The following is a 19,400-nucleotide window of genomic DNA, read 5'->3' on the forward strand; positions in this document are numbered from 1 at the left end:
CTCAAATTTTCAGGTATTAGGTATAGAACTATTCTCAAATAGTTGTCACCCTGGAAAATGTTAGAGTTGTTAATGGCATGCAGAACTAAAAATCTTATCAGTATTTAGGGTGTTTACATGTCTTTTTTTTTTTTTTTTTTTTAAGAATTGAGATTTCATTCTAAGTGACACAGGGAAACAATTGGAGGAGGAATTGAGCAGGGAGTGCCATGGTCTGATTTATTTATTTGTTATTTTATAGAGATTTTAAGTTTTTAAAAAATATTTATTTGGCTGGGCCAGGTCTTAGTTGCAACATGCAGAATCTTTTAGTTGGAGCAATGCGGAATCTAGTTCCCTGCTGCTGCTGCTAAGTCACTTCAGTCGTGTCCGACTCTATGCGACCCCATAGATGGCAGCCCACCAGGCTCTGCCATCCCTGGGATTCTCCAGGCAAGAACACTGGAGTGGGTTGCCATTTCCTTCTCCAGGGATCAAACCCAGGCCTGTATTGAGAGCGCCAAGTCTTAGCCACTGGACCACCAAGGAAGTCCTTCTTTACATATCTTTTTCTTTTTTTAAAAAATTGGAGGCTAATTTACAATATTGTGGTGGGTTTTGCCATACATTCCCGTGAATCAGCCATGGGTGTACATTTACATATCTTTTTATGTTATGAGTTTGTAGTAACTCAGAAAAGAAATCTAGTCTATTGGTAGAATTTTTTAAGTGAGAATAAACTAGTGTAGAAATTCTTGAATCAGGGTACAATAATCACATGAAGGTAACTTCTTAATGTTTTTTAAGCCATTTTAAATTGTAAATGGTGAAAAATGGAGTAGACCAGTCAGAATGTTGTTGGGGTAGAAGATTTTAGTTAAAAGTGATGTGTGTGGGGTCTACACTGGGAAATGGCAGAAGAAGAATTTAGTTCATCAATGTCCTTAAAACAGAATCAGAGTTTTAGCTGGATTTATCAAAAAATTGCAATTTTATAGACACTTGTCCAGGACAGGCCTTGAATCTTATCAGTAAACCTATCTGAAGACTGTGATAGGAAGAGACTTTGATCCTGGCCTCACTGCTGAAGCTCAAGAAAGCTGTCAGGTGATTGGAAAAATGTTGGAAAGCAGTAACCTCCTGAGAAAACCATCTTGTGGAACTCAAGTGCCAAAGCTATGGGTCTTCCCAGGAACCCTTCATGGATGTCAGCTTCTGACTGAGTGTGCATCAGAGGGCAATGAGTGTCTGGTCCTCCACTCTAACATCTAGCTTCCTGCATCTCTACCCCAGTGAAAGGCTAGTCCTATTCAATTACATTTCTGTACATACTATTGATATATGTATATGCTACACATGAGTTACACAGTATCTAATATCAGTTCAGTTCAGTCACTCAGTCGTGTCTGACACTTTGCGACCCCATGGACTGCAGCACTCTAGGCTTCATTGTCCATCACCAACTCCCAGAGCCTACTCAAACTCACATCCATCGAGTTGGTGATGCCATCCAACATCTCATCCTCAGCCATCCCCTTCTCCTGCCTTCAGTCTTTCCCAGTATCAGGATCTTTCCAACGAGTCGGTTCTTTGCATCAGGTGGCCAAAGTATTGGGGTTTCATCGTCCTTCCAATGAATATTCAGGACTGATTTCTTTTAGGATTGACTGGTTTGATCTTCCTGCAGTCCAAGGGACTCTCAAGAGTCTTCTCCAACATCACAGTTCAAAAGCATCAACTCTTCGGTGCTCAGGTTTCTTTATAGTCCAACTCTCTAGATTTAAGGACTAGATCTGATAGTGCCATATGAACAATGGACAGAGGTTTGTGACATTGTACAGAAGGCAGGGAGCAAGACCATCCCCAAGAAAAAGAAACGCAAAAAGGCCAAATGGCCGTCTGAAGAGGCCTTACAAACATCTGTGAAAAGAAGAGAAGTGAAAAGCAAAGGAGAAAAGGAAAGATACCCATTTGAATGCAAAGTTCCAAAGAATAGCAAGGAGAGATAAGAAAGCCTTCCTCAGTGATCAATGCAAAGAAATAGAGGAAAGCAATAGAATGGGAAAGACTAGAGAGCATGTCAAGAAAATTAGAGATACCAAGGGAACATTTCATGCAAAGATGGGCTCAATAAAGGACAGAAATGGTATGGGCCTCACAGACGCAGAAAATATTAAGAGGTGGCAAGAATACACAGAAGAACTGTACAAAAAAGATCTTCATGACCCAGATAATCACAATGGTGTGATCACTCACCCAGAGCCAGATATCCTGGAATGTGAAGTCAAGTGGGTCTTAGGAAGCATCACTATGAGCAAAGCTAGTGGAGGTGATGAAATTCTAGTTGAGCTATTTCAAATCCTAAAAGGTGATTCTGTGAAAGTGTTGCACTCAATATGCCAGCAAATTTGGAAAACTCAGCAGTGGCCACAGGACTGGAAAAAGTCAGTTTTCATTCCAATCCCAAACAGAGGCAATGCCAAAGAATGTTCGAACTACCACACAATTGCACTCATTTCACATGCTAGTAAAGTAATGCTCAAAATTCTCCAAGCCAGGCTTCAACAGTACGTGATCCATGAACTTCCAGATGTTCAAGATGGTTTTAGAAAAGGCAGAGGAACCAGAGATCAAATTGCCAACATCCACTGGATCATTGAAAAAGCAAGAGAATTCCAGAAAAACATCTACTTCTGCTTTATTGACTATGCCAAAGCCTTTGACTGTGTGGATCACAACAAACTGGAAAATTCTGAAAGAGATGGGAATACCAGACCATCTGACCTGTCTCCTGAGAAAAATGTATGCAGGTCAGGAAGAAGCAGTTAGAACCGGACATGGAATAACAGACTGGTTCCAAATAGGAAAAGGATTACATCAAAGCTGTATATTGTCATCCTGCTTATTTAACTTATATGCAGAGTACATCATGAGAAACACTGGGCTGAATGAAGCACAAGCTGGAATCAAGATTGCTAGGAGAAGTATCAATAACCTCAGATATGCAGATGACACTACCCTTATGGCAGAAAGTGAAGAAAAACTAAAGAGCCTCTTGATGAAAGTGAAAGAGGAGAGTGAAAAAGTTGGCTTAAAGCTCAACATTCAGAAAACAAAGATCATGGCCTCCAGTCCTATCACTTCATGGCAAATAGATGGAGAAACAGTGGAAACAGTGACAGACTTCATTTTTGGGGGGCTCCAAAATCACTGCAGATGGTGACTGCGGCCATGGAATAAAAAGACGCTTACTCCTTGGAAGGAAAGTTATGACCAACCTAGACAGCATATTAAAAAGCAGAGACATTACTTTACCAACAAAGTTCTGTCTAGTCAAGGCTATGGTTTTTCCAGTAGTCATGTATGGATGTGAGAGTTGGACTGTGAGGAAGGCTGAGCGCCGAAGAATTGATGCTTTTGAATTGTGGTGTTGGAGAAGACTCCTGAGAGTCCCTTGGACTGCAAGGAGATCCAACCAGTCCATCCTAAAGGAGATCAGTCCTGGGTGTTCATTGGAAGGACTGATGTTGAAGCTGAAACTCCAATGCCTGATGTGAACAGCTGACTCATTTGAAAAGACCCTGATGCTGGGAAAGATTAAAGGCAGGAGGAGAAGGGGATGACAGAGAATGAGATGTTTGGATGATGTCACTGACTCAATGGACATGAGTCTGAGTGAACTCCAGGAGTTGGTGATGGACAGGGAGGCCTGGCGTGCTTCAGTCCGTGGAGTCGTAAAGAATCAGACACAGAATCAGTGACTGAACTGAGCACTGTCAAAGGCTTTGGCAGTGTCACTAAAGAAGAAGTAGATTTTTTTCTGGAACTCTCTTGCTTTTTCAATGATCTAATGGATGTTGGCAATTTGATCTCTGGTTCCCCTGCCTTTTCTGAATCCAGCTTGAACATTTGGAAGTTCTCAGTTCACATACTGTTGAAATCTGGCTTGGTAAATTTTGAGCATTACTTTGGTATCATAGGAGATGGATGAGTGCAATTGTGCATAGTTTAAACATTCTTAGGTTTCTAATATACGTTGTGCCTTTTTATGGCCTGCCTTGTAAAGGATCTAAAATGGTTAGTTCTTGGGACTTCCTTGGTGGCCCAGTGGTTAAGAATCTGTACTCCCAATACAGGGGTCCTAGTTTGGATCCCTGGTTGGGCAACTAGATCCTACATGCTGCAACAAGGACCCAGCACAGCCAAATCCATAAGTAAATATTCCCTTGTTGTCCAGTGGTTACAAGACTGCTTCCGCTGCAGGGGACATGGTTTCTATTCCTGACTGGGGAAGATCCCCCGTACTTTGTAGTGTGGCCAAAAAAGTAAATAAATAAAATGGTTAGTTCTTTATAAACATAGTTTTCCCAGATCTTCCAGATATGGACAGAAAGGACGAAGGGAGAATTACTTCTGCAGTTTGTTGGTTTCTCAGTGTATTCTTTTTAACTGACACCTAATAGGCATTGTATGAATCTGGCCCACTTTCTATCAGTTCGTGATTAGTTTCAGTGTTAAGTTACTGTATCAATAGGTATCGTAGAACTTAAAGTTGTTTTCGATATTAATGAACTTCTCCCTGGTTAAGACATAAATCATTAGGCTTCCTGCTTCTCCATTTCTTATTTATATAAAAATTGTTTCTTGAGAGAGTGACAAAATCTTTGATGTTAATTACCATTGTTGGTGGCTCTGCAAAGCTCAGCCCCTCCTACAAAATCTTTTTCCTTAGTATTTATATACTTTTTTTGGGGGGGGGGGTAATGAAAAAAAGCTTCCCTGGTGGCTCATCTGGTAAAGAATCCGCCTGCAATGCAGGAGACCTGGGTTCAATCCCTGGGTTGGGAAGATCCCCTGGAGAAGGGAACGGCTACCCACTCCAGTATTCTGGCCTGGAGAATTCCATGGACTGTATAGTCCATGGCGTTGCAAAGAGTTGGACATGACTGAGCAACTTTCACTTCACTTCAATGAAAAAAAGATTGAGAAACACTGATGTAAGTGACTTGCTTGGCGTCACCAGCACTCTATTGCCTTTGCTCAGCTCGTTCCCTTTATTTCTCTGGGCTTAGTTATGCAAACCTGTCTTACCAGAGGAGGGAATGAGATTAGTATTTTTCCAACTGTAGTTTGATCAATGTTTTATTTAATAAAATGGAATACAACAGGAACTACTGAAACATAGGGAAATTTTTCTTTCTTGAAACCTCTGTGTGTATATTGGATTGTAAAGTTGAACATAATTTTTACTTTGGATTCTAGTGAAAAGAGTTTGGGAAAAAAGCTGAACTGGATGATCTTGAAGTACCTTAGCTTTCTAATTGTCTCTGACTCCAGGCTCTCTTGCCAGACTCAGGAGTGAGCAGAGCAGGTTAGGTGGTCTGGTCAAGGACATGGAGTGCCAGGGAAATCAGTCAGAACTGTAATTTTTCATTTCTAGATTTGTTTTCTTCCTACAAAGAAAATCTTATTAAATCATGCTGTAGGCTTTAGATTTAACTAAGGTCTTATCTGGACTGGATTTCAAGTTTTTAAAAATTGAGATTCTTCTGAAAAAGCAATGACAGATCTTATATATCCTGTTTAATTATAATTCCATTTGGATTCATTTTATAGGGGATGGGCTTGGAAGCAAAGAACAAGGAAGTATGCAACAACCACAGGTACTGACAGTGTCTTCTGTTTGGCTTTGTTTCAGATTGTGAAGTAAGAAAAGGAAAGGTTTAATTATTTAATGTGTGCATAATAGAATATTTTTATATACTTAACCCACACTGCTGTGTACAGAGGGATAGAGGCAATGGAGCAGAGTGACGAAGAACTTCACTCATTGTGGAGTGAAGCTAATCTGGGTTCAAATCCTGGAGCTACCATTTCTTTTAGCTGAATTGTTAGCCCAAGTTTGTGTGCCCCACAGACAGTGAGGCCAAATAAACCAAAACATTGAAGTTTAGAGCGGAGAAAGGTTTATTGCAGGGCTTATACCTCTAAAAGCCCCGAGTTCCCCCAGAAGGGTTTCAGCATAACATCTTTAGAAGTCAGGTGAGGGAGATGGGTCTCAGGATATGTGATGAGCTTGTGCACAAGTCTCTGATTGGCTGATGGTGAGGAAATGGTGATGTCACAGGGTGATGTCACATTATCTGTCCTTAGGCTCTAGGAGGCGTGGGGTTATGTACTTGTGGTCACCAAATAGTTAACCAGTCCCCCACAGATACTGAAGGACAACTATATTTTGCATTCTCATGCCTTAATTCCCCAGTAATATTTGTATATGGTTTTCATGGTATTTTAAACAGGAAAAAACATTTCCAAGGTCCTCATTGCAAACAGAGGAGAAATTGCCTGCAGGGTGATACGGACAGCCAAAAAAATGGGTGTACAGTCTGTGGCTGTTTATAGTGAGGCCGACAGGAATTCCATGCATGTTGACATGGTACGTTTTTTAAAACCAGAAGTCAAATTTTGTAAGTGACTGTTATTTGTTTATTGCGTCAGTATTTTACTTCTTGGTTGACAGTTTATATTTGCTAGTGTTAACAGTATCTAAGTAGGTAAGTTCAACCTGCTCAGTAATAATTTATCTTGGTAACCAGACATAACACCAGTGGAACTAAGCTATGTGCTTAGTGGTGCAGTTGACTTGTAGGCAAGGTCCTGTTTCAACAAGGGTTGATTCAGAGAATGTGGCTGACCCACAGATCCCACTGTCAGTGGCGCACGTCCAGATCCTTGATTTACCAGGAGAAGGACTGAGGTCAGACTTAGCAACTGCCGCTTACTGGCCAAAGGATCTTGGACAACTCACTTAATGTTTCTGAGCCTTGACTTAACTGTAAATTATAACTGAAAGGACCTTACTCCCCTGAGGTTTGTGATTGTTATTGATTGTTATTAGTTATTAACACCAGACAGAACCCAACCATGGATGAATTTAGCTACTGGCCTTCTTTCTGGCTGCAGCAAGACTCCAAAGACTGACAAATTCCTGGTGACCCGCTTCCCCTGGGTTTTCCACAGTGCACAGCAGGCCCATGCGGCTGTCTGGCGCCTTTCCCCTCAGATTCTATCTGGAACCCATTTTGCTCCATTCCAGCCTCTGAGTCTCCCTTGACCGTCTGTTCTCACCTGATCCCAATTCACAGAGGACGTAGGACTGAGCTTCCCGCCGTAGAACCCACTCACTGCGTCTGCATCCGTCCTCTCCCCGTCCAAGGCCGGTTGTCTTCCTGCGCTATGGAATCCTTCTGTCTCCTACCAAGAATCTTCCAATTTCTCCTTTTCTCACTGTGCACTCTAGATCGTATCACTTTAGATCGTATCATCAACTCCTTTGGTAAAAACTTCCAAAAGTGAGTTTCTAGCCCAGCCTTCCTTTTGAATGTGATCCATGTCTGTCCAGCTCCCCCTGGATGGGCACCAAACCAGTATGTCCGAAATTGAACTCATCACCTTTCATCTCTCTACTGAAGCTGCTTTTCTTACAGACTTCTTTAACCCAGTAGATCGCAATACCATTGCTTATAAAAATAATAATGCCAGAGATTCGGGGGTTGTTTGAATATCTCCCATCCTCATCCCCAGTGTACATCATTCCCCCGCCCCCATCCAGACAATCCCCAGTTGTTGTTAATTCTGCTTCTCAAACATTTCTTTCCACTTCTCTCTGCCCTCTATCACCTGCACCTTAAGTCAAAACTGCTGTCATCTTCACCTGGTCAGATCTGTAGCCTTGTACGTGGTTTGCCTACTTCTACTCTTGACCCCCTCTCACAATATTTTCTGCACTTCAGCCAGATTGATAGCTTGAAAAGCAGATTTCCATGTTACCCCTGTGCAAGGTGGATACTATTCAGTGTCAGTTAATGTGGTTAGAAATTAATTTGCTGATAGAAATGTATGTTAATGACACCATTTCAAAGGGTGATTAACCAGGAGTGATTAAAATGTCATGTCTTTCACCCAACCCTGCAAACACTCCTCTAGAGCTCCGTCCAGAGATACACTCATACATGTGCCCCTGGAGTCATGTACAAGATGTTGCTGGCATCTACTTGCCATTATGGCTTGAATGTCTGTTAAAGGGACCTGATTAAATGAACTAGGTTACCTCCCTACTGTGGAACTTTATGCAGTTGTTTCAAAAAAATGAGGTAGACATGTGTAGGAGCAAGGAAAGATGTACTGTTAATGAAAAAAGCAATTGCAGACAGTGACTCTAGAGTTTAACCCTGTTTGTGTAAAAACAAAAACTAAAACTGTTGGATGGTTATATAAATATGTCCAAATAACTGGGAATGTGGAATGGGAAGATACGTCCCAAATTGATCACAGAGGTTACTTCTGGTCTGCTTCAAGAGATGCTATGATTATGGGACAGTTTTAAGGGACAGTATAAAATAGTTCACAAATGTATAGAAGGAGAGTTATCATACTGTAATAATCATAAAACTTCAGGAAACTTTGTAATTTTGTTTCTTGCTGTATTACACCTGTGGTATATTTTGTCTGTTTTCAAACTACGTTTTTGGCATTAACTACATTTAAGGTTACTCTTGTTGCTAATAATAATGCTGTGACTAACGCCTCTTCCTTCCTGACCCAGGGCACTTTAATTTCACTCTGTGCGTTTTATTCATAAAAAGTCAAGTTTTGGTATCTCATGTAAAAGATTCCGAACTGCCTAATTTTTGTAACATAGACATGAGCTGCTGCTTCTTTCTCAGTTCTTGCATTGTTCTTAGGCAGCCAGCAGTTCTGTACAGTGCACTCATGTGTCCTAGCTGTGCGGTCTGTTAAGCCTGTAATATTCCTTCCACAGGCAGATGAAGCCTACCTCATCGGCCCCGCTCCCTCTCAGCAGAGCTACCTTTCTATGGAAAAAATCATTCAAGTGGCCAAGATCTCCGCCGCACAGGTAATAGATTCGTGAAGAAATCTGCATTGCAAGAGGAATAAGTTTTGTACAGTTTACACAAAGTTACTTATTATTTATAGAACTTGTTCTCTCTTTTTAACTATTCCTAAGGTTTTTACATTTGATTATGGGGTTGTTCACTTCATGGGAAATAGATGGGGAAACAGTGGAAACAGTATCAGACTTTTATTTTGGGGGGCTCCAAAATCACTGCAGATGGTGATTGCAGCCATGGAATTAAAAGACGCTTACTCCTCGGAAGGAAAGTTATGACCAACCTAGATAGCATATTCAAAAGCAGAGACATTACTTTGCCAACAAAGGTCCATCTAGTCAAGGCTATGGTTTTTCCAGTAGTCGTGTATAGATGTGAGAGTTGGACTGTGAAGAAAGCTGAGCGCCAAAGAATTGATGCTTTTGGACTATGGTGTTGGAGAAGACTCTTGAGAGTCCCTTGGACTGCAAGGAGATCCAACCAGTCCATCCTAAAGGAGATCAGTCCTGGGTGTTCTTTGGAAGGACAGATGTTGAAGCTGAAACTCCAATACTTTGGCCACATGATGTGAAGAGCTGACTCATTTGAAAAGACCCTGATGCTGGGAAAGATTGAAGAAAGGAGGAGAAGGGGATGACAGAGGATGAGATGGCTGGATGGCATCACCGTCTCAATGGACATGAGTTTGGGTAAACTCCAGGAGTTGGTGATGGACAGGGAGGCCTGGCGTGCTGCGATTCATGGGGTCGCAAAGAGTCAGACACGACTGAGTGACTGAACTGAATGGGGTTGTTATTGTAAACAAGATGTGTCCCTTCTCACTCATCAGCCACTTTACCTTCTTACTGAATCCTGTGCTTTAGATCTTTAGATCTAGAAGCTTTAGATCTTTGGGGAAACAGGTAGAGGGAGGTTTTAATTACATATTTAAGAGGGAGATCCTCTATCTTCTAAGGAATCCTCTGTCTACTAAGACAGGTCCTAGGAACATCAGATTCTTTAGCAGAAATAGATGGTGGTCTAAATTATAAGGAAAAGTAGATTCAAAAAAGGAGTCTTTTTCCCTCTTGACTTCCCAGTCTCATTCCAGGGCCCTGCTCCCTGGTTTTTCAATATCTCAGGCTCAAAACTTCACTGTTATTACATCTCTCATCCTTCAAAATAAAACAGGAGCCAACTTGTATTGAATCTTTCTTTGAATTGTCTCCAGAAGTTGTTCTTTTTAATCACACAGCCAGTCCTTGCAATCTCTTATCTGGATTTTCTGATTCTCATCTGATTTCCCTGCTTCTAAATCCCCTGCCAATCCAATGAGTTGTGCTAGGCAGATTACTGCTAGCAGTTGCTTTTACTATAAGACAGGTGTTTCTTAAACACTTGTTTCCTCAATACCGCCTACTCTTTATTTTTTTCTCAATAACTTACCCCCTGTCTCATCCTATTCCCCAGTGAGTAAATCCCCAGTGGTTACAAGATAAAGTTCAAATTCTTCAGCCTAGCATTTGAGTGTTTCCAGTATTTATCAAAACTTACCTCTCATCACCAGTTCTTTATAATGGCTACAGTGAACTTTTCTCCATCTTTGCACATTATGCTTATTTCTGTGAGCATTTGCTTATATTGTTCTATGTGCCTAAAGTACTCTTTCCCCCTTGACATCTCATTCATGCATTTATTCGCTCAGCAGGCGTTATTTGGTCTTCTGCTTTGTGCCAGCTTCTAAGTATGAATGCAGCAATGACTAATAAGAGTTTATACCCTGTGTCTAAAGCTACACTCTGGTAGTTGAGGCAGAAAATAAGTTCAGTTCAGTTCAGCCTTTCAGTCATGTCTGACTCTTTGCGACCCCGTGGACTGCAAAACTCCATGCCTCCCTGTCCATGACCAACTCCCAGAGTTTACTCAAGCTCATGACCATCAAGTCGGTGATGCCATCCAGCCATCTCATCCTCTGTCATCCCCTTCTCCTTCTGCCCCCAATCCTTCCCAGCATCAGAGTCTTTTCCAATGAGTGAACTCTTTGCATGAGGTGGCCAAACTACTGGAGTTTCAGCGTTAGCATCATTCCTTCCAAAGAACACCCTGGGCTGATCTCCTTCAGAATGGACTGGTTGGATCTCCTTGCAGTCCAAGGGACTCTGTAGAGTCTTCTCCAATATCACAGTTCAAAGCATCAATTCTTCGGCACTCAGCTTTCTTTATAGTCCAACTCTCACATCCATGTATGACTACTGGCAAAACTATAGCTTTGACTAGATGGACCTTTGGTGGCAATGTAATGTCTCTGCTTTTTAATGTGCTGTCTAAGTTGGTCATAACTTTTCTTCTAATAAGCAGGTGTCTTTTAATTTCATGGCTGCAGTCACCATCTGCAGTAATTTTGGAGCCCACGAAAATAAAATCTGTCACTGTTTCCATTGTTTCCCCATCTATTTGCCATGAAGTGATGGGACCAGATGCCATGATCTTTGTTTTCTGAATGTTGAACTTTAAGCCAACTTTTTCACTCTTCTTTCATTTTCATCAAGAGGCTCTTTAGTTCTTTTTTGTTTTCTGCCATAAGGGTGGTGTTATCTGCATATCTGAGGTTATTGACATTTCTCCCAGCAGTCTTGATTCCAGCTTGTGCTTCATCCAGCCCAGTGTTTCTCATGATGTACTCTGCGTATAAGTTAAATAAGCAGGGTGACAATATACAGCCTTGACGTACTCCTTTCCCTGTTTGGAACCAGTCTGTTGTTCCATGTCCAGTTCTAACTGTTACTTCCTGACCTGCATACAGATTTCTCAATAGGCAGGTCAGGTGGTCTGGTATTCCCATCTCTTTCAGAATTTTCCACAGTTTATTGTGATCCACACAGTCAGAGGCTTTGGCATAGTTAATAAAGCAGAACTAGATGTTGTTCTGGAACTCTCTTGCTTTTTTGATAATCCAGAGGATGTTGGCAATTTGATCTCTGGTTTCTCTGCCTTTTCTAAATCCAGCTTGAACATCTGGATGTTCACAGTTCACATACTGTTGAAGCCTGGCTTGGAGAATTTTGAGCATTACTTTACTAGTGTGTTTAATAGACCTTGTCTGGCATTTTGGGAAAGAGGAAGGTTTAATCAGAAATTTCAAAAATAACTTCTTGTAAGCCAGTCAGCTTCCTTATTTTATCTTTGCTTTCAGAGGTGAAAATCCTTTTCCTTTTTAATGGCAGTTCACTGAGACCATTTTTCAGTGTAAGTAATGACTCTGTAGCAAATGTGTCATATGTTAATTCTGGGAGTTTGTCAACGCCATGTCTATCTGGATTAGTATTACATTAGATGCTGTAAGAACACAAATAGTGTTACAGTAACACAAATAATCTTTACACGTTTTGCCCGGATATTTAAGATTTGAGGTGAATTGCAAGTATTACAGATAGTGGTTAAGAGTAAAAGCAAGAAATAAGTAATATGGGACTATTATTGGGGCATAGTGATTGGAATTAAGTCAGAAAACTTAGGCCAGAGAAAGCTGCCTGATCAAAAAGGAAGTTTCAGTTCAGTTCACTCGTTCAGTCATGTCTGACTCTTTGCAACCCCATGAATTGCAGCACGCCTGGCCTCCCTGTCCATCACCAACTCCCGGAGTTTACTCAAACTCATGTCCATCGAGTTGGTGGTGCCATCCAGGCATCTCATCCTCTGTCATCCCCTTCTCCTCCTGCCTCCAATCCCTCCCAGCATCAGAGTCTTTTCCAGTGAGTCAACTCTTCGCATGAGGTGGCCAAAGTATTGATGTTTCAGCTTTAGCATCATTCCTTCCAAAGAACACCCAGGACTGATCTCCTTCAGAATGGACTGGTTGGATTTCCTTGCAGTCCAAGGGACTCTCTCAAGAGTCTTCTCCAACACCACAGTTCAAAAGCATCAGTTCTTCAGCGCTCAGCTTTCTTTGGTAGGTTACAATTTACAGGGCTCTTTGCTTGCTTGCGTGCATGCTAAGTCACGTCTAACTCTTTGTAACCCTATGGACTGTAGCTTGCCAGGCTTCTCTGTCCATGGGTTTCTCCAGGCAAGAATACTGGAGTGGGTTTCCATGTCCTCCTCCAGGGGATGTTCCCAACCCAGGGATCAAACCCGTGTCTGTTACATCTTCTGCATTGGCAGGCAGGGACTTTACCCCTAGGGCCACCTGGGAAGCCCACAGTGTTCTTCACTAAAAGGCTATTTGCCAATTAGGGGAGCAGACCTTGCCCTCACTTTGACAAGAATCGTATTGATTGTTTTAATAAAGGACATTGATTAATGACTTAGCAGCAGCAGCAGCAGTGATATTGAAAGAAGTTTGCAAAAGATATAGAATTCTTTTTTAAAATTTTTATACAATTTTTAAAGGATACATTTTACTTGCAGTTATTATAAAATATTGGCTATGTTCCCCATGTTGTAGAATGTATTCTTGTAGCTTATTCTATACAAAATGGTTTATACTGCTTAGTCTCCTACCCCTGTTTTGCCCCTCCCTTTTTCCCTCTCCACACTGGTAGTTCTATGTATCTGTGAGTCTGCTTTTTTTTCTGGTCACGCAGTGTAGCTTGCAGCGTCTTAATTTCCTGGCCAGAGATTGAACCTGCGACCCTGGCCGTGAGAGTACTGAGTCCTAACCACTGGACTGCCAGGGAACTCCTGTTTCTTTTTTGTTGTACTCACTAGCTTGTTGTATTTTTTAGATTCCTCATATAAGTGACTCCATATTTGTCTTTCTCTGTCTGATTTATTTTACTTAACATAATGCCTTCCAAGTCCATTCATGTTGCTGCAAATGGCAAAATTTCATTCTTTTTTATGGCTGAGTAGTATTTCATTGTGTACATATACCAGATCTTCTTTGTCCATTCATCTGTTGATGGGCATTTAGGTTGCTTGCAGATCCTAGCAATTGTAAATAATGCTTCTGTGAACATTGGGGTGCATATATCTTTTTGAATTAGTGTTTTCACTTTTTTCCCCCAGATATATACCCGGGAGTAGAATTGCTGGGTTATATGGTAGTTCTCTTTTCAGATTTTTGAGAAGCCTCCATAGTGGCTGCACCAATTTACATTCCCACCAACAGTGCAGAAGTATCCGCTTTTGTCCATATCCCTACCAGCATTTATTATTTCTGTTCTTTTTGATGGTAGCCCTTCTTACAGTTGTGAGGTGATATCTCATTGTAGTTTTGATTTGTATTTCCCTGTTAATTAGTGATGTTGAGCATCTTTTCATGTGCCTGTTGGCCATCTGCATTTCCTTTTTGGAAAAATGTCCATTGGGTTCTTCTGCCCGTTTTTTAATCAGGTTGTTTGTTTTTTTGATGTTGAATTGTATGAGTTGTTTATATGTTGCATATTAATCCCGTATCAGTCATATCATTTGCAAACATTTTCTCCCATTCAGTAGATTGTGTTTTAGTTTTGGCAGTGGTTTCCTTTGCTGACCAAAAGCTTTTAATTTTAATGTGGTTCCTTTTGTTTATTTTTGCTTTTATTTCCTTTTCTTTAGGAGACTGATCAAAAAAATATATATTGCTGCAATTTATGTCAAAGTGTCTTCTGCCTGTGTTTTCCCCTAGGAGTTTTATAGTATCTGGTCTTACATTTAGGTCTTTAATCCAGTTTGAGTTTATCTTTGTATATGATGTTAGAGAATGTTCTAATTTTATTCCTTCACATGTGGCTATATATGTACCAGACTGTCTTTTCTCCATTGTATATTTTTGCCTCCTTTGTTGTAGATTGAACATAAATATATGGATTTTTTTTCTGGACTTTATCCTGTTCCATTGATGTATGTCTGTTTTTATACCAGTACCATACTGCTTTGACTACTATAGCTTTGTAGTATGGTCTGAAGTCAGAGAGAGTGGTTCCTCCAACTCTGTTCTTTCTTAAAATTGTTTTGGCTATTTGAAGTCTTTTGTGTTTCCATGTAGAATTCTAAATGTGGCCATTTTGACATAGGCATTTTTATAGACACTAGAGTAAAATTTACTCAGGAGCTAAATTTCTGGTAATTTGTTCCGTGACATGGCTGTATTGAGAGACTCTGGAAGATACAATGGTAAGCATGCTCATTAGACTGGTCCTCTTGATTGTCAGTTGTCTCAGGTCTTCTGTGGCTGGGAAAGAGGGAGCAGTAGTAAGCTCTGGCTAAAGATTAGAATCACTGAGGAGCCTTTTAAAGAAAATGTTGATGTAGTACCTTGGGCGGGACCTAAAATTACCTGGAAGAGAGCTTTCTGCTCTCTGATGGAATGTTGATGATTATTTGTTTCTTGAACTGAGTATTTATGAAAATTATGTTTAAAAAAGCTGTATACTTACAATGTACATTTTTTTGTAAAGGGGCTTCCCTTGTGGCTCAGCTGGTAAAGAATCGCCTGCAATGTAGGAGACCTAGGTTTGATCCCTGGGTTGGGAAGATCCCCTGGAGAAGGGACCAGCTACCCACTCTAGTATTCTGGCCTGGAGAATTCCATGGACTGTATAGTCCATGGGGTTGCAAAGAGTCAGACACGACTGAGCGACTTCCTTACTTTTTTTGTAAGTATATTATTATTTAGTGAAAAGCTGGTTACCTGGATTAGCTCCTAAACACGAATGTTTTGTGAAAGTGCTCCAGTTTCTTTTAATGTGCCACCAGGAATAAATAACTTTATAAGAGATATTTTAAAATCATACACACACAAAACAAGGATTTGAGGAGTATGAATTGTCTGCTCCACCGTGGAAAGCAGACACATCTCAGTTTTGCTGAAGACAGAGCTAATAGTAACAGCAACAACTTTGTGTCTATGCATATGCTTGATCAAGCGCAGAGCAGAAGAGACACAAACTGTAAACATGGAAGGAATTATTTTGGCTGAGATTTAAGGGTAGGAGATGATACCAGTTTTCTGTCTTTCATGTTAAAGGTGTCTTATTACCAAAGGATGAACAGTCTAAAAAGGCTTGCAATCTTGTGTCGCACCAGGGTGAATCGGCAGCTAAACACATGGCTGAAATTAGCCCACTGGTGGTAGTAGCATTGTTAGATTTCCTTTTTAATCCATTCAAATGCTTGAGGATACTGTGGTTTGTATATATCAGTGTTCACCCTAAAAGAAATTAGTTAAATTCCTTGAGGCCATTCCCATAACGTGTTTGAACATTATTGTTTGCAAAGAGACAGCTGCTTTTCTTCTTAGTTACAAAAACAGAGTATTTATCTAGTTAATCAGGGTTCTGTTGAATTACGTATCTGTTCCAAAAGAAGGGAGGCTAGCAACAAACACTTTGAAAATGAAATTAAGGAAGCAATTGTATTTGCAATAACATCAATGAAAATCAGACACTTAGTAAAAAAGTTAGTTCAAGACCTATCTACTGAAAACCATGAAACATTTCTGAGAAAAATTAAAGACCTACACATGCATGTTTATAATAGCATTAATCATAATAGCCAAAAACTGAGAAAAATCCAAATTAATAAAAAACAAAATGCGTGGGCTTCCCTGGTAGCTCAGTGGTAGAGAATCTACCTGCCAATGTAGGAGACACAGGTTCAATCCCTGGTCAAGAAGATCCCACATGAGGGAAGCAGCTACACCCGTGTTCAGAGCTTGGCAGCCGAAACTGCGGAGCACGTGGCCACGACTGCTGAAGCCCTTGTGCCTGGGGCCTGTGCTCCACAAGGGAAGCCACCGCAATGAGGAGCCTGTGCACCACCAGAGTAGCCTCTGCTCCCCGCAACAAGATAAGCCCCGGCAGCAGCAAAGACTCACCACAGCAAAAATTCAATGACTAGAAATAAATATAATTATTTTTTTAATGTGATATAGCCATATAGTCTGTAAACAAAAGTGGTATATATATCGTTGTTGTGGCATGCATGAGTACTCTTTCTTTTTCTTTTTGCTGGTGAACCACAGAAAATTATGGTTAGTTTAAGCCAGACATATAAAATTGTGGACTATATGGTTCCATTATATGAGTCTTCTAAAAGAGGTAAAATTATATAGAAAGAAAGCAAGTCAGTAGTTGCTTGGTTCTGTGAGCAAGGATTCATCATTTATGCATACGGGCATATAGGAATTCTGGTAGAAGTGTCGTAAAGCTGGGGTATAGTCACAGTCCAGTTACAGCACAGTTATCTAAATGTGCTCGATTCATCAGACTGTAAATGGGTGAATGTTTCATATTGTAAATTCTACCTTTAAAAAAGCTCTTAAAAAATCAGATAGGACTGGCATGTAGACCTGTTTTACTTTGCCTTACATAAATAATATTTAAATTTCATATAAAATGACTAAAATCGAACTTTGGTTTAAAAGGAACAAAACTCTGAGCTGACATCAAAATGTGATTATTTGTATTCAGTATCTAGCATATTGCTATGTGCTGTTCCTAAGATGTGGGTTTTTCTAGTCACAGGAGTTTCCCAAATGTCTAAAGCTTACCCCTTTTATTTTGAAAGGTTCTTTGGACATAACGGTTTTGAAATAGGGTTGGATAAGCTTTTTTCTTTTCGCATTCTCTTGATTATGATTATACATACTTAATTATTATTTTAAAAGGACAGAAATGCCCTCAGGACTGTTGAAGTTGACGTTGCCTTACTCCTTGCTAAACCACATAAGCCTGTTTCACTTTTTACTCTCCTCTCTTTTGTCCCTTTTCACTGTCAGGATGTTTCTCTTAGAAATCTTGCGGTCATTCAGTTACTGATTTTCCTCTTCTGTGGGATAAGGCAGCCAAGTAAATTTCTTAAAACTGTGAGTAAGTTGCGAGTGATTAGGTTAAAATCTAAGAGGGTCCTTTTTCACTGAAGTGTATACAGACTTTACTACTGTTTGACTATATGACTTTTGTTTGATTCTTAGCTTTTTTTCTGGAAAGGCAGCATCAGCAGATAGTGACCTGAAGCTAAATGAGTTAGTATTGTGTAAGGGTGCTCTTTGCAACTTTTGGGCACACGGTTTCAGTTCTAGGCCAGCTTTGTAGAGAGAGCAAACCGCCACCTACCTGCTTTACCACCCTGAAGTTCTTTACTCCTAACTGCAAATATTCCTTGACATTTCATATATACCTGAAAGAATGTAAAGCAGGATGCTTGTATACTAATGTTCATAGCAGCATTACTCACAGTAACCAAAGCAGTCTGCGTGTCTATCAGATACACACGGATGAACAAAATGTAGACTGTAACTGCAGTGGACCATTATGCAGCCATAAAAAGGAATGATATTCTAATACTTGAAAATAGCATGCTAAATAAAATAAGCCAGAGACAAATAGGCAAATATTGTTTGATTCCCTTTTATCAGGTACAGAAAAGATGGAAAATAAAACATAGGTTATCAGGGAATGGGAAATTATTATTTAATAGGTATAGAATTTGAGGGTTGATGGATGGTGATGGTTGCACAACATTGTGAGCATACTTAATGCCACTGAACTATACACTGAAAGTGGTTAAAATGGTAAATTTGATATGATATTACCACCATAAAAAGAAATATTGGTTTTTCTGTTTCAGGTAAGGCTTCAGAACTTCAGTAGGAAAATTCAGTTGTAAATCAAATATGCTTCAATTAAAAAATATATTAGAAAAATAAAGTTCGGACGTCTCTTTGGAAACATGTTCTGATAGAGACCATGTGTACCTGTCAGCACAGGGAGGGGCCTCCCCAGAGGGAGCTGCCATCACCTGTGCCGCAGTCTGCCAGTGGGGCACCAGAAAGCTAACCTGTTCGTTTCTCCCTTCTAGGCTATCCATCCAGGATATGGCTTTCTCTCAGAAAACATGGAATTTGCTGAACTGTGTAAGCAAGAAGGAATTATTTTTGTAGGTCCTCCTTCATCAGCAATTAGAGACATGGGTATAAAGAGGTATGAGCGTATATCTTTTAAATACGGCCATCAGAAGATTAATTGAAATGGTTTATTTTACCTACAATAGACCTAGGTAATAGGTTAATATATCTTTATGTCATCATAGGCATAACTTATGTATATGCCACTACAATGCATTACAGAAAATATTCAAGTATCAAGCATAATAATTGTGTTGGTAATCAATATGTTAATCAGTTTTTTGGGATTGAAAAACAGGATGGAATGAACTACCATATGAAAACTGGGTTGAGAAAACTAGTAGATATTTTAACAATTATAATAATATTAGTTGTCTCAGACTATAGTCCTTTCTTTCCTATGGAGTGTTTTCTTTTTAAAGTTCCATTGTATTTTATAGACTCGGCAGTATTTGTGTTTTTCTTGTATGAAATAATTCATAGCTTTGGGGCATATCAATTTTTTTATTCTAAAGCACATCTAAATCCATCATGGCTGCTGCTGGAGTGCCTGTTGTGGAGGGTTATCACGGGGAGGACCAGTCAGATCAATGCCTGAAAGAGCATGCTAGGACAATTGGTTACCCCGTCATGATTAAAGCCGTCCGTGGTGGAGGAGGAAAAGTAAGGTTGTGCGTGCTTGTATTTTCTGTTTTGGACTA

At 40.2% G+C, this 19,400-nt stretch overlaps 1 protein-coding gene across 4 annotated transcripts in view; it reads left to right on the forward strand.

The window, feature by feature from the left end:
- The window catches only part of MCCC1 (methylcrotonyl-CoA carboxylase subunit 1), a 53,336-nt gene that overhangs the window by 1,664 nt on the left and 32,272 nt on the right, over positions 1 to 19,400 (forward strand). For 2 of the 4 annotated variants that reach the window (XR_011445973.1, XM_069558963.1), the window contains exons 2-6: positions 5,596 to 5,642; positions 6,279 to 6,415; positions 8,801 to 8,896; positions 18,654 to 18,775; positions 19,215 to 19,362. Coding sequence is in view for 3 of the 4 variants with exons in the window: in XM_069558963.1 (XP_069415064.1) it covers positions 5,596 to 5,642; positions 6,279 to 6,415; positions 8,801 to 8,896; positions 18,654 to 18,775; positions 19,215 to 19,362 (550 nt within the window). In the remaining variant the exon portion in view is untranslated. Of the gene's footprint in view, positions 1 to 5,595; positions 5,643 to 6,278; positions 6,416 to 8,800; positions 8,897 to 15,250; positions 15,449 to 18,653; positions 18,776 to 19,214; positions 19,363 to 19,400 lie in introns of those variants that run through there. The other 2 variants (XM_069558973.1, XM_069558980.1) reach the window with 2 other exon arrangements.

This window comes from Ovis canadensis, chromosome 1, assembly GCF_042477335.2.
Source record: "Ovis canadensis isolate MfBH-ARS-UI-01 breed Bighorn chromosome 1, ARS-UI_OviCan_v2, whole genome shotgun sequence".
NCBI lineage: Eukaryota > Metazoa > Chordata > Mammalia > Artiodactyla > Bovidae > Ovis > Ovis canadensis.